General features: G+C 41.8%; 2 protein-coding genes across 2 annotated transcripts in view; both read left to right on the top strand.

Annotated features, from left to right (window-relative positions):
• Window positions 1–15,604, top strand: part of LOC147033170 (phospholipid scramblase 1-like) — a 145,711-nt gene that overhangs the window by 65,461 nt on the left and 64,646 nt on the right. The gene's annotated exons all lie outside the window — the stretch shown is intronic.
• Window positions 13,907–15,604, top strand: part of LOC147033171 (uncharacterized) — a 64,157-nt gene continuing 62,459 nt past the window's right edge. The window contains exons 1-2 of the mRNA XM_085871908.1: window positions 13,907–14,219; window positions 14,838–15,072. Of these exons, the coding sequence (XP_085728034.1) occupies window positions 13,953–14,219; window positions 14,838–15,072 (502 nt within the window). The 5' untranslated portion in view covers window positions 13,907–13,952. The remainder of the gene's footprint in view (window positions 14,220–14,837; window positions 15,073–15,604) is intronic.

The following is a 15,604-nucleotide window of genomic DNA, read 5'->3' as shown; positions in this document are numbered from 1 at the left end:
GCAGGGCAGCCAACTTGATGCATTGGCATGTTCAGCAGCAGGATGCACGAAGTGAGTTGCTTTGAGTCCTCCAAGTAGACCTTGGCTTAAATGGGACAATGCACTCCTCCAACATGATGCCAAAAGATGGGGCTCTACCCTCTCTTGCCACTCCGGAAAATTAGTTGAAATACTTGGCCAATGAGAGGTCACCTTCTTGGGGCTTTACCAGCTATCAAGTCTTTTTTTTATCGTGGCTATCATGTTCTTTTATCATTTTCCAGACCGTTGCATTTGATTGCTCCCAATCTGCTTATTTGTGTCACTTTTCACCGAATGCACTAAAATTCAACCGAATGAGGGAAGGCGAAAGCCCCTCATGGAAATGCACATGGTCCTTGCGAACCTGCATCACGATCATCACATGATACGTGGATATTAAATGAGATCTAACCAAACGCACAAACCAATCATGCTTTATGGGGTTGGCGTTTGGCACATATCCCCAGTCTTATAAAAGCTACTGTCATGGGTTCTGAACATGGGCTTCTTCTTGGCTGAACTGTGCTGCTCATGTATCTATCATTGTGGCATCCCGACATCGAAATGCACCAGCATGTGACTGCCATCATCATGCAGATTGGCCTTTGCTAGCACGATTGAAAATAATTTTGGGTCAGCCTCAACTCGGCCATTCTCTCGGCCTATACCCAAAGCAAGGTTGAGCTGATTGTATTGCCAGAGAGTGTTGTGTCACAATTTTGTGCCATAACAGGTTGTTTGTTGTCCTTTGATACCCTCATCTTCCTCAATACATATTCGTTTTTGCACCAATGATGCCGTCAGTGTGACCACTCCTTGGCTTTTTTTTTCACAAGATCTTGGCGTATCGGTTTTCTATTATCATCGCTTTTCTGAAACCTTGTGAATTCTTGGCTTTTTTCATTGGCTCACCTTGGCATTTATGAAAATGAGTGGTCACACTGGATACCGTGCCGTGGAATATTTCCATTCAAAGTTTGCACAACCTTGGCAGCCTTCCCAAAAGCAAGTGGAACTATAAATATTGTCATCACTCACATGGGAGCTCTGAGGTGTCGCGTTGTCGTGGCAGCTAAGTTCGGCCACTGGTATCGTGGCCAAGAGTTGTGTGATTCATGGCAGACACGGCTCTCGCTGCGGCCTTCTTGGACTCAGACTTTATTCGTCAGCTTGAAAAGCCCTGTGGACTGAGGAAGCGAAATTGTCGATTGGTGTTTCTTTACTTTATTTATTCATTATTTTTTGGTCAAAACACTTGACTTTTATGATCCACATGAGCTTGGATCTCTTTGAGCACTGCATTGTATGCTCCTGTTTTTGGTTTGCAAATTCATCGGCTTTCCAAAGTTACACTGCCCAATCACCCCTTTGATGTTCCCACTGGGATGCAGTTCACTTCCCCACAACCAAAACCCAATGGCTTCACACGTTACACTCAGGATACACCTTGCATATCTCGGGTAAGATGCACAACCATACACAGCAGAGATTTGAGAAGGAGGGTGAGTGAGAGTTCTGCAGTATGGTGTAAATGGTTTCATTACAATTTATGAACTCCTTCCGCAACCCTTACCGGAGGCGAATCTGTAACAGTATAAACTTGCAGGGACCCGTGAAATTCTATGTAATGCAAAATGTCACTTCAAACCTCAATTCTTCACCTCCCTCTTCACCCTGTCCCTCTCTCTCACCCCAACTCCCCCCTGTACTCCAACAACCTTCCCCTCGCACTCCCTTCCCCTCGCTCTCACCCTCTCCCTCCTGCATCCCATCTTTCCCTCCTCCATCCCCCTCCCCTCCTCCCCTCCCTCCCTCTCTGCCCTTCACATCCCTCTCCCTCCCTTCCTCCCTCATCTCCCCTCACTCACTCTTTGCCAATCACATCCCTTGCCCTCCCTCATCTCCCCCCTCACTCCGTCCCCCTCCTCTCTTCCCTACTCTCCATCTTCCCCTCCTCCCTCTCCCCTATCCCTTCCCGTCACTCTCTCCCTATCTCATCTCCCCCGCTCACTCTGTCTCCCTTCCTCTCTCCCCTGCTCCTCCTCACTCTGTCTTCTCTTCTCCTCCACAATGAAAATGCGTTTTCCTTTTTAAAACATCAATATTTGTCCAATTTTCTTCCTGTTTTTTTTTTCTTTTCAACCGATTATTAAACCATCTTAGCAACTATGAAAAAGATATCGAATTAGAGTTAAGATCAAGCCGTGAGAGAGCGTCAGAAAGCGCGAACCGATACAAACCTACACAGAGTGGCGACCTGTCCAGGACTGTACTCCTTGCCAATGAAACTTCCTTGGCAGCCCTATGTGTCTTTATGGCACGAAAGGAATGGCACTACAGTTAGTCCTCACTTAACATCGTCTCGGTTAACATCGATTCATTATTAAGTCGCTGATTTATTCGAGAACATACTCGTTTAAAGTCGTTCACCATTCCATTATCAAGTCATTTTACCTCTAATTTAGTACCAAAGTAATGGTTTTCCTCGTTTTAATGAAGTTACAGTAGAAGCATGGGCTGAAGTTACTCGGGTGTGCATGAAGGATATGTGGAGGATGAAGAAAGTTAACCTCGGCTTGGCCAATAAAGTGGATTTTGATGAGGTGGAAGAAGTGGACATTACATAACTTCTGCAATGAAGATCTGAAGCAACTGAAGATGATGATATTCAATTGTTTGCCTAAAATTATTTAAAACTTATACTCTATTTGTAAATAATGTCTTTTGTCTGACGATAAAAATTTTCCCTGGAACCTAACCCCCCCCCCTATTTACATTAATTCTTATGGAGAACGTGGATTCACTTTAAGTCGTTTCAGTTAAAGTTGTACTTTTCAAGAACATAACGACAATGTTAAATGAGGACTGACTGTATATTATTTTTTATTATTAGGGTACCCTGTAAGTACAGGGTACCCTATTGTTTTTCTTCTGTTTATTATTACGCATTATTATTATTATTATTCTTCCGCCGTAAATTTGCAAAATTTCCAAATTTTTTCGCTTTAAATGCCATTTTCTCAGAAATGGTAAGACCAATCGACACAAAATTTTCACCAAATATGTATCTTTTTTGATAGCATACATAATTGATAATTATGACGTCATAGGTCACGTGATACGGGCGCCATCTTGAAAAAACAGATCAACTTTGGACCTCTGTATCTCGGAAACCTTCTAGTGTAAAAAAATTTCGCTTGATACATTTGAACAAGCTCCCTCTCGGGTATACGTGTGATTTTTCGTGACGTCATCAGTGAAGAGGTATCCCAGTAAAAATTCGTCAAGTAGAACACCACATGGCAAAAATTTGAAATTTCTTGAGCATCATCTACACAAAAATTCATCGTAGAAAAAAAATATTTTGACGTCATCAGTGACGTAATTCGGCCGCCATCTTGTTTTTTGTGTTTTTTTAAAAAAATCTTCTTCTCCAGAACGGCTGTGCAGATTGAGGCGAAACTTTACAGGCACATTCCCCCTGAGGTCCTCTTTCAAGTTTGTTAATTTGTTGTTGATACGTCACATGGTTTGGCGGCCATCTTGAAAAAACCTTAAAACCTTCAAACATCTTCTTCTCCAGAAGCGCTGGTCCAATGAAGGCGAGATTTCAGAACTATATTCGTGACATGTATGCGATGCAAGTTTGTTAATTTCAAAGTGATAGGTCACATGGTTTGGCCGCCATGTTGGATTTAAGAAAAATATTAAATAATGTTTTCTCTGGCATTTCATAAGCCATCAAAGCGAAAATTTGCAAGTGCCTTCCTCCCTCAAGTCTGCATACATGGTAAAAAATTTTTACCTCAGAAGTCACATGGTTTGGCGGCCATCTTGGATAGAAAAATAGACTTTATCCGATTTACACGAAACTTCACACACTTGTTCGGGTCGACGATGGAAAGCAGATTTTAAATTTATGATATCATAGGTCACAAGGTTCGGCAGCCATCTTGGATTGAAAATGAATAAATTTTAAAAATCTTCTTCTCCAGAAGGGCAAGACAGATGAAGACGAAACTTCACACATATATTCCCCATGAGGTCCTTTCTCAAGTTTGTTAATTTGTTCTTGATCGGTCACATGGTTCGGCGGCCATCTTGAAAAAACCTAAAACCTTCAAACATCTTCTTCTCCAGAAGCGCTGGTCGGATGAAGGGGGAGATTTCAGAACTATATTCGGGACACGTAGGCGATATAAGTTTGTTAATTTCGAATTGATACGTTAGACGGTTTGGCCGCCATCTTGGATTTAAGAAAAATATTAAATAATGTTTTCTCTGGAACCGCTGAACCAAACGAATCGAAAATTTGTAATTATCATCGACCATCGTGTATGCACGCATGGTAAAAATTATGACATCACACGTCACATGGTTTGGCGGCCATCTTGGATAGAAAAACGCACCTTTACCGATTAACACGAAACTTTACAAACGTGTTCCAATACCCAGTTGGAAGCAGAATATAAATTTCTGATGTCATAGGTCACATGGTTCGTCAGCCATCTTGGATTGAAAATGAATAAATTTTAAAAATCTTCTTCTCCAGAAAGGCAAGACAGATTAAGCCGAAACTTCACACATATATTCCCCATGAGGTCCTTTCTCAAGTTTGTTAATTTGTTCTTGATTGGTCACATTGTTTGGCGGCCATCTTGAATTTACCTTAAAACATTCAAACATCTTCTTCTCCAGAACACCTGATCTGATCAAGGGGAAACTTCACACCCCTATTGCACATGAGTAGGGAATACAAGTTTGTTAATTTCTAATTGATAGGTCACATGGTTTGGCAGCCATGTTGAATTTAAGAAAAATATTAAATAATGTTTTCTCTGGAACTGCTTAACCTATCGAAGCGAAAATATGCGTCTGTCATCCTCCATGACATCTGCATACATGGTAAAAAATTACGAGGTCACAAGTCACATGGTTTGGCCGCCATCTTAGATTGAAGGATAAATATTAATTCATGTTTACTCTGGAACCACTACGTCTATATATGCGAAACTTCATATTTATAATTTAGGCTACATGGGAAACAAAAGTTTAAAATTTCAACCTGATCGGCCGTGTGGTTTGGCAGCCAGAATTATTTAATTATTTGAATCTGGTCGCCAGTAATAAGGAAATTGAACGCTTTGTGCTGCCCGGTTCGTAACTCGTCTGTTCCGCGCCGTCTCGAAGCAGGCCTGTGTTTGTATCACCATTAAATAATATTTTCTCTGGCACCGCTTATCCGATAAATGCGAAACTTTGCGACTACGATTTAAGTCTCACGTTGTGTCAGTTGTGTCAAAGGCGGACGGACTGGGTACCCGGTCATCACTGCCAGCAGTTATAAAGTGGCAGTTCTAGTTATTATTATTATTATTATCTATATATTAATACTGAAGGACCAATTTTGTTCTCCTCCTAGCGGTCGCGTCACGTTTTTCTCAGTACTGTGACCTGGACTGAAAGAAACTTCGTACCTGTAAGAGTGCATCGCACATAGTGGCAATAGTCAACTTTCAACTCTGAAGCAGAATAAACACTTTTCGTTCATGGAACGGAATCCGTCTGTGACGGGGTTTCGGCTAGTTAGGGCTTCAAGCATGGCTGAAGCTCTATTGAAATCGTTAGTATTATTATTAAAGGCGTTTTTATGTTCTACTGACCGATTTTGTGGCGGATCTGGAGGGAAAACTGTTCGATGAAATTGAACGAAACTTAACAGGATAATTACTCACCACCTGAAGTTTATACTATGAAACATTTGATGACGTAGGTCATGTGGTATGGCGGCCATATTGGATTTTATCCAAAACCTAAAAACATCTTCTTCTCCAGAAGGGATAATCTGACAGCGTCAATCTTTTGCACACATTTGCGAGGTTCCATTGGAATGTTAAGTTGTTAATTTGGTTGAAATCGTTATTTAATTTATATGATTTTAAATGATGCCGATTCGCCTCATTAAATATGAAAAATATGCAAATGAGAGTTGAAAAAAATTAATGACAGATTTAGATAGTAGATAAACAGGGGACTCCCAATATATTTATACGATGTCTGTATTTGACCCCAGTGAGCCCCCAGAGCCCCCCAAAGTTGAAAATGACCCATTTTTGAAATGTCATAAAATGAAAACAACGCTTGGATGAAATTGAATGAAACTTATCCATTTAATTACTCTCCACCTGAAGTTTATACTTTAAAAATTTTGATGACGTAGGTCACGTGGTATGGCGGCCATATTGGATTTTCTCCAAAACCTAAAAACATCTTCTCCAGAAGGGATAATCTGACAGCCTCAATCTTTTGCACACATTTGCTAAGTTCCATGCTAATGTTAATTTGTTAATTTGGTCGAAATCGGTACATAATTCATATGATTTAAAATGATGCCGATTTGCCTCATTAAATATGCAAAATATGCAAATGAGAGTTGAAAAAATTTAATGACAAATTTAGATAGCACATAAACAGGGGACTCCCAATATATTTATACTATGTCTGTATTTGCCCCCATTGAGCCCCCAGCGCCCCCCAAAGTTGAAAATGACCCATTTTTGAAATGTCATAAAATGAAAACAACGCTTGGATGAAATTCAATGAAACTTAACCATTTAATAACTCTCCACCTGAAGTTTATAATTTGAAAATTTTGATGACGTAGGTCACGTGGTATGGCGGCCATATTGGATTTTCTCCAAAACCTAAAAACATCTTCTCCAGAAGGGATAACCCAACAGCCTCAAGCTTTTGCACACATGTCCGATATTCCATGGGAATGTTAAGTTGTTAATTTAGTCAAAATCATTATTTAATCTATATGATTTTAAATGATGCCGATTCGCATCATTAAATATGCAAAATATGCAAATGAGAGTTGAAAAAATTAATGACAGATTTAGATAGTTCATTAACAGGGGACTCCAAATATGTTTATACCATGTCTGGACTTGACCCCAGTGAGGCCCCAGAGACCCCCAAAGTTTAAAATCACCCATTTTTGAAATGTCGTTAAATGAAAACAATGCTTTGATGAAATTCAATGAAACTTAACACCTTAATAATTCCCCACTTGCTGTTTATACTATGAAAATTTTGATGACGTCGGTCACGTGGTATGGCGGCCATATTGGATTTTATCCAAAACCTAAAAACATCTTCTTCTCCAGAAGGGGTAATAGGACAGCCTCAAACTTTTGCACACATTTGCGAGGTTCCATTGGAATGTTAAGTTGTTAATTTCATCGAAATCGTTACATTATTTATATGATTAAAATGATGCCGATTCGCCTCATTAAATATGCCAAATATGCAAATGAGAGTTGAAAAAATTTAATGACAGATTCTGATAGGCCTTGAAGAGGGGACTCCAAATATGTTTACACTATGTCTGTATTTTACCCCAGTGAGGTCCCAGAGCCCCCCAAAGTTGAAAATCACCCATTTTTGACATGTCGTAAAATGAAAACCAAAAAAGATAGACAAAAAGTGACCACACATTCTGGAAGATATTTTAACGTTCTACAAGTTCGCCATTTACATTAATATGCAAAGATGGAGTTATTGGACTTTTTTGGGGGACTTGAAAATTTGTCCAGCCTCGATTTGTCCAATGTGAAGTTTCTTTCTCTATCATGTATTGCTATGGGCCTTTCAATCCTTCATTGAGAAAACATGAGGGACCCCGTAGCTGGACCCCATTGCAGACTTGAACTAACTTTCTAACTCGGAAAACCCATATCATGTGACAGGGTGATGGTGTTGAAATTTGTTAAAATGGAGGCACGCCTTGAAGCCCGGGATTACTGGTTTACCAGTTTTAATTTATTATTATTATTATTATTATTATTATTATTATTATTATTATTATTAGCAGGTGTTAATCTCATTTTTGTTCCTCATGTAACTGTTTAAGCGTTTCTCTTCTCTCTTTGACTTCCTCGTCTTCCCATGAGGACAAAAAACGTTCTGGGGTTCTGGGAAACCGCAAAGCCGCACCCTTTCTGGGCAAATATTTATCTGAAGTATTGGTGTGGGCAATTGTTATTTCACTGTTACTGAAGCCAGCAAAGGTCATTTACATTTATTTCACCAAGCGATTCAAACATGTTTCTAACTTCAATATTCTTCTTCTTTCGCATGCAGCATTCGGCTGCAAGGTAGCATCATTCGTTGAGGGCACGGCAGGTGCCACTGAGATGCAACGTCCTCTTGCTGGTTAGGGCAGAAATTTGGAAATTGGCCAAGGTGCCGGCGATAGTTCGCCTACTCTTCGCGAAGAACACCATGTGATCTTTAACGTCCTCCAATAATGCCGGCAGACAAAATACCCAGTTTAGTATCCATCCGAGGGACGGCATACACCTCAATGAATCACCCTACCTGTGAAACACTGGAATGATAGTTTATAGCTGGGTTGGGATTCAAACCCAGGCTAAACCGCTAAGAGGAGAGTGTGCATACTTCAAGGCCATACTTAAACAGTGTAAGCCTTTTTGATGGTTTTGTCTCCAAGCTTTCTCCAGTCACAGCACACTCTTTTGTCATTGCGTTTTTTATTGGCACGCAAACGGAGGCAAATCTTTGCTGACACTATTCTGTGATCTGAACATATTTGGAAGAACATGTTACATGCTTCACAGTTTAGCACGCTGTTTTTGCATTTCCTGTTGATAAGTATGTCAATCAATTTGAATCCTCTACCCTCCTAGGCTAGTAAGTGTCCATAATTTGCCCATTTGCTTTTGATGTCCGGTATTCAATGCCAGAACCCCACATTCTTCTCTTAAATAAAGGAGAAGCAATCCATTTCACGATGATACACAAGGAATTTAGATGGAGGTGGAGGCCATTCGTCCCACCATGCATGCACCACATTGACACCAGATCAATTTATATAAAAAACATAAAAATGCAAAATGTTTTTTTGTGTTTTTTTAACCTCCACCATCTTCGAAGATGGATGGAGGTTACTGTTTTCACCCCTTTCTGTTTGTTTGTTTGTTTGTTTGTGAACAGTATTCCAGAAAAACTCCTGGACGGATTTCGACGAAACTTGGGCGGGGGGGGGGGGGTGAGGTATGGTCCAAGGATCATGCCATTAAATTTTGGACTTGGTCCCCCCCCCCCCAAAAAAAATTGTTCGAGAAATTTTTTTTTTTTTTTTTGCATTTCTACTTTTAAGTGATTTCCAACCCCCCCCCAATTTTTTACCCCCCCCCAAGAAAATATAGAATTTTTTGTGCATTTCTACATGTTTTAAGTGATTTCCAACCCCCCCCAAAAAAAATTGTTACCCCCACCAAAAAAAAATTGTTAGAGAATTTTTTTGTGCATTTCTACATGTTTTAAGTGATTTCCAACCCCCCAAAAAAATTGTTTCCCCCCCAAAAAACAGAAAAAAAATTTTTTTTTGCATTTATACATGTTTTAAGTGGTTTCCAACCCCCCCCCCAAAAAAAATTACAGAAAAAATTTTTGCAACTTTTTTTTCAACAAAATTTCGATTTTTTTGCATTTTTACATGTTTTAAGTGATTTCCAACCCCCCCCCCCCAAAAAAAATGGAGAAAACTAACTGTCAGCACTGTTGACATCATATTTAAAGAATAAGATATAAGGTTCACTTGAGTGACCCAGCAGTATTGGCGGCGGAGGTTTTGCACCCTCCCGAGTGCTCCCCCTCTAGTTTTGTATTGTTTTTTCTTTCTTTCTGGGGAGAGGGGGTGGGGGCGGGAGGGGGAGTGGGCAAAGGTATTTCTTGGGTGAGAAACACACAACATCAAGCGCACATCAACCCTTGACGAGACCTCCAGACACAACATTCCGCACGAATGCACACAATCATCCAGCCATACTCAAGAAACCTAAAATTCCTCTCAACATCCTGATACTCCTCTATCTCCAATACTTCCAGGTACCTAACTAATTCCAATTTAAACTTATCAACTGGTTCTGCTGCCACTACTTTTCTTAGGAGATCATGCCATGCATTAACTGAACCCTGTCTATGGCAGCTATGTCCTTCCTGAACTGTGGTGACCAAAACTGCAAACGCTATTCTAGATGTGGCCCTCACTAAATTCCTGTACAATGTTAACACCACCTCTTTTGATTTATAATTGATCCCCCTCCAAATACAACCAAAAACCCTCTTTGCTTTCCCTATAACTGCCTGGCACTGTGCTGCCTGCTTACCTCCCGTATCTATTACCACCTCCAGATCCTTCTCCTGTGTGACATGCTCCAAAATGACTCCTTGCATCATGTAATCTCTATTTTCATTGTTCTCACCCATCCCCAACACCTTACACTTGCTCAGGTTAAATTGTATCTGCCAATCTTTCGTTCATCCATGTAGGTATCAATATTTTCCTGATCACCATTCCCTCTGCTATCCACCTCACCTCCAAACTTTGTGTTATCTGCAAATTTGGAAAGCTTACTCTTCACCCATTATCCAAATCGTTGATGTAAATAATGAATAGTAATGGTCCGAGTACTGATCCCTGAGGTACCCCGTGACTTACATCCTCCCAGCAAGACATCTTCCCACTCACAGCCACTCTTTGCTTCCTATCACTAAGCTAGTTTGCAATCCAATTAGCTACTTGACCAGCCACTCCATAAGCCCTCACTTTGGCTAACAACCTCCGATGTGGTACCTTATCAAATGCCTTCTTCAAGTCTAGATGTACTAAAGTCGACCTTTGAAGGATGACAGACTCGATCAACCCACCTGTGTTATTTAACGGAAGACAGTGGCTCAAACTCAAAGACCTTAAGATCTTAAGCCAGCCACCTTAACCGTTAAGCCCACAGCAGGTTGTGTAACTTCCTACACCGGATCAACACACAGTGGCCTGCAAAAGTATTCACCCCTACCAATAATGCCGTATTTAGATGAACTCCCAAATTAAGTAAAAAAGCTATTTTTTCCAAATGAACTTTTTTTATTGATAAGTGAAGAGATCAAACAAAATACTTATAGTTGAAGGAGGTAGTACAGTGAGATGGTGAAATCTTTGCCCATTCTTCACCTGAAAATTGCTCGAGTTTTGCCAAGTTTGATGGGGATCGTCAATGTACTGCAATCTTCAAGTCTCACCATAAATGTTCATTTGGGATCAAGTCAGGACCTTGACTGGGCCACTCAACAACATTTACTTTCTTCTTATTCAGCCACTCCAGTGTGGCTTTATCTTTGTGATTCAGATCATTGTCCTGATGAAATGTAATTCTCCTACCCAGTTTCAGACACATCAAGGATTCTCCTGTACTTTTGCACTGTCCATTATCCCTTCTATCCTGACAAGCTTACCAGTCCCTGTTGATGAAAAGCAGCCCCATAACATGGTGCTGCCACCACAATGCTCGACAGTAAGGATGGAGCTGACAGGGTGATGTGCAGTGTTAGGCTTACACCAGACGTAACGCTTTGAGTTTAGACAAAAAAGTTCAATTTTTGTCTTGTCCGACCACAAAACCTTTCTCCACATACCTGCAGTATCATTAAGAGGAGCCCAAACACTCAGACCACCTCAACGCTAATCTCGCTCTTGATACCCGACAAAATACGTATGATGGCTTTTTCTGATTTCCGAATTATGAAGTGGGTACATTTGTGATTTAAAGTCCAAATTTTATTTTTCTTCTTCAAATTAGCCATGACGTCACACCAGGAAGACACCAGGAATACTGTCTCCAGGTTACATTGCGGTACGATTTAGTTCAAACGGCGAATAAATTTCGATTTTCCACAAATATGCCGAGTCGCTAGCCCTCCACTGGGGCAGGACATCGACACCTTATGGACATGATGGTGGGGCACGGCACGGACATGGGCACAAATGGCGTCTGGGGAAAGTATGAAACGGAATGATCCTGTAACATACAAGCCACCTTTTCAGTCTGCGACAGTGTGGAAAAAGCATTCGTCGTCAATTTTTCCACGGTGTCCGAGTATGCTTGAGCGGTGTCTGCTGTGGGGTGATGGTGGGTATTTCTGCTCAAATAATATGTATATAAATAGATTTATCAATCAATACAAAATCCCTCCCTTATAAACCGGCAATTGAACGGAAAATCAAACCATACTTAGCTGTAGTGAACATACGACCAGCGTTTTCATTTTCACGAACACTTCGGCATTCATCCTCTAAATCGCTCGCACAAGGCTCGAAACAATACGGCTCCACAATTCCCCTGAAAGCGTTTCCATTACTAATTTTGTCTCCCACCGTTCCTTCAACACCCATTGTTCACTTTCAACATGCTAAGAACCTTCAGAGATGCTGATGACTGTGGAATCCGTTTCTGAATCTGAGCTCGACATGCACTGTTTCTCGATGTAAACTACCATTTGGATAAAGGTGGGTTCACAATGCGACATCACCAGCAAAATCATTTAACCTGACGACTCCTAAGATCCCAAAGACCTCGAAGACCCTCAATACCCTTTAGACCCCAAAGACCCTTGAAGACCCTTTAAGACCATGAAGATCCTTTAGACCCCGAAGGCCCTTAATACCCAAAAGCACAAATTTGACCCACCTAGCGGGTGGGTGCGCTGCTGTCTTTCGAATGGAGTGCTTGCTTGAGTGCTTTAGCTACTTGGTGAGTGCTCTTCAAGAAACTTGGTAACAACACATTCCTGATTCATTACATGGCAATGAGGATACACATCTATACCATAAATTATTTCGACAATATCCGTGAATTTGTCCCTCAGGAGGCGGATTTTGACATGACACATGGCAAGTTAGAGGCAACAAGGCAAGTTAGAAGTTGATAGCGGTTGGAATCGAAAGCGGGGTTTATTTTAATTATTTATTTTTCCCGAAATATTTTTTTGGGGGGAGAGGTGGGAGGAGAGGGGGTGTTGTGGGGAGAGGTGAGAGGAGGGAGGAGTGGGATTAGGCATGGATAGGGTGGGAGGAGGCAGGGGAAGGGATGGGGAGTGGGAGTCTGGAAGGAGGAGGTGGGGGGGATGGGTGTTGTGAGAAGAGGTGGGAGGACAGAGGGGAAGTGGTGAGGGAGGGGTGGGATTAGGTGTGGGTAGGTGAGGGGTGGGATTACGTGTGGTTAGGTGAGAGGAAGGAGGGAAAGGGATGGGATGGAGTCTGGAAGGGTGGGTTAGGAGTCTGGAAGGAGGGGGTGAGAGAAGGTGGGAGGACATGGGGTAGGGTGGGAGTCTTGAGGAATGGGGATAGGTTTGGGGGCGATTGCAGGAGGGAGAGGAATGGGTGGGGAGAGGTGGGAGGAGGGAGGGGTGGGATTAGGCGTGGATAGGGTGGGAGGAGGCAGGGGAAGGGATGGGGGTGGGAGTCTGGAAGGAGGAGGTGGGGGAATGGGTGTTGTGAGAAGAGGTGGGAGGACAGAGGGAAAGTGGTGAGGGAGGGGTGGGATTAGATGTGGGTAGGTGAGGGGTGGGATTATGTGTGGGTAGGTGAGAGGAAGGAGGGAAAGAGATGGGATGGAGTCCGGAAGGGTGGGTTAGGAGTCTGGAAGGAGGGGGTGAGAGAAGGTGGGAGGAGATGGGGTAGGGTGGGAGTCTTGAGAAATGGGGATAGGTTTGGAGGTGATGGCAGGGGGGAGAGGAAGGGGGGGGGGGCGGTGGGAGGATGGAGGGGTGGGATTAGGCGTGGGGAGGGTGGGAGGAGGCAGGGGAAGGGATGGGGGTGGGGGTGGGAGTCTGGAAGGAGGAGGTGGGAGGGGAATGGGTGTTGTGAGAAGAGGTGGGAGGACAGAATGGAAGTGGTGGGGTAGGAGTCTGGAGGGAGGGGTGAGGGGTGGGATTAGGAGTGGGTAGGTGAGAGGAGGGAGGGAAAGGGATGGGATGGAGTTTGGAAGCGGTGGGTTGGGAGTTTGTAGAGTACCTATATATAGAGAGTAGCGACATAGGGGGACCAGAATTTGATGGTCACGTGACACATGGGCGCCATTTTGTTTCACACTCTAGCGCCAAGCTACGCATCGAATCCAGATCTTCACCGAGTGAGCTCGGAGAGACCGAGTTTGAAACTGAGTGAAACTTTATTAGTCAAAATGACGGGTTGTTGCGCCTTTGGGTGCAGCAACAAATCTGAGAAGGGGTACAGGATGTATAGGTTTCCAACAGATGCAAAAAGACGGAAGATATGGGAGCAAAAAGTGAGCAGAGTGGGATGGAAGCCTACTTCTTCATCATGTTTGTGCGAGGTAAGAGAAGGGCTGTATCAGTCCCATGTATTAATATCAGCGTATGTATGAAGGAAGTGACTGTGTCTGCGCACCTTATTCATTGGAATGCCATTATTATTAATCATTATGACATTGTTATGAAAATCCAATTCTTTGTAATACATAAAAATAATTCAAAAAACATTCCTTCATATGTTGTGAAATTGTGTTTGAAGGTCATTCATCAATGTTGGCCGTGGGTCTCAAAAACTTATCGAGTCTAGATCTACTAGTAGTAGATCTAGAACTTTTGCAGCATTTTTATTTTTGGTTCAAACTCAAAGTTGGTCCAAAATGTCAAATTTGGCTTCAAATTTCCACTCATACTTTCATAGGCCCATTACTATCTTGGTGTATAGCGAAAATGGTGCATGCCGTGGCTCGACAAGTACCAATCTTAAGTTAGAATACAGTTATTTTTCTAATCTAGCAGCATCGTAGAGAGTAGCATACAATGATGAAATGTGTAAACTAGATCTTAGAAATGAATTTTGAGAACTATTCTATTTTGTTATAATAATGTTTTCTACTTCTATAATTTATTATTAGGACTAAGAAATATTCAAGATTAGAAATATTGTATCTTTTCTTCTGCAGGTTCACTTTGATGAGTCCCAGTTTGAAAACAAGAGAGTAGATGGGAAGAAAAAACTGAAGTGGCAGGCAGTACCAACCATATTCTGTCATCGCAGTGTGCCAAAACCCAGGAGGCCTCTAAAACACCTTTCCTGTACACCAAATACTGCTAGTGCTACCAAGAAATCATGCATTGCTTTAGACCATGCGTACTCTGTTAACCCAGCAGACAAAACAACATCAACTTCAAGTTCAGGTATGTAAACTGAAGTTATGAATCATTTTCTTTGAACTAAGTCTGTAGTTATTTAACCCTAAAAAGACTTTGGTGTTTTGGCAGTTAATAAAATTGTGTGTGGGGGGGGGGGGGTGGGAGCTTAAAGCCTTCCCCCCTCGGCCGCGGATCGCGCAAACACCGCAAAAATTTGCGCAATGGTAGTGTGTGTTGTTATCTACAAGTTCGATATACAGATTTTTCCAAAAATAGTCTTCTTATATTCCATGGTACATTTTCACTGACACAACCCGTTTACCCACATTTTTTTTTTAAGTCAAAAGTTGGGGTGCGGTTTATACACAGGGGGCGGTTTACACACTGGGATTTACGGTATGTAGACTGATTCATCGTGTTACCATTGTGATTTAGAAAACGGATAATATAACTTGCATATGTTTTTCTCAAGATGAAGGGTACAAATTAGATATTTTGTTTTCTTTCCTTTGTCATTTTTTTTTCAGTACAAGACACTGCCACAGAAGACGGAAACAGTGGACCAACAACGAGTGTT

The sequence above is a fragment of the Eptatretus burgeri genome, chromosome 2, assembly GCF_056783735.1.
Source record: "Eptatretus burgeri isolate ZD-2024b chromosome 2, Ebu_testis_v1, whole genome shotgun sequence".
Classification (NCBI taxonomy): domain Eukaryota; kingdom Metazoa; phylum Chordata; class Myxini; order Myxiniformes; family Myxinidae; genus Eptatretus; species Eptatretus burgeri.
The sequence above is the reverse complement of the archived record's forward strand: the minus strand, read 5'-3'. Positions and strand labels throughout refer to the sequence as shown.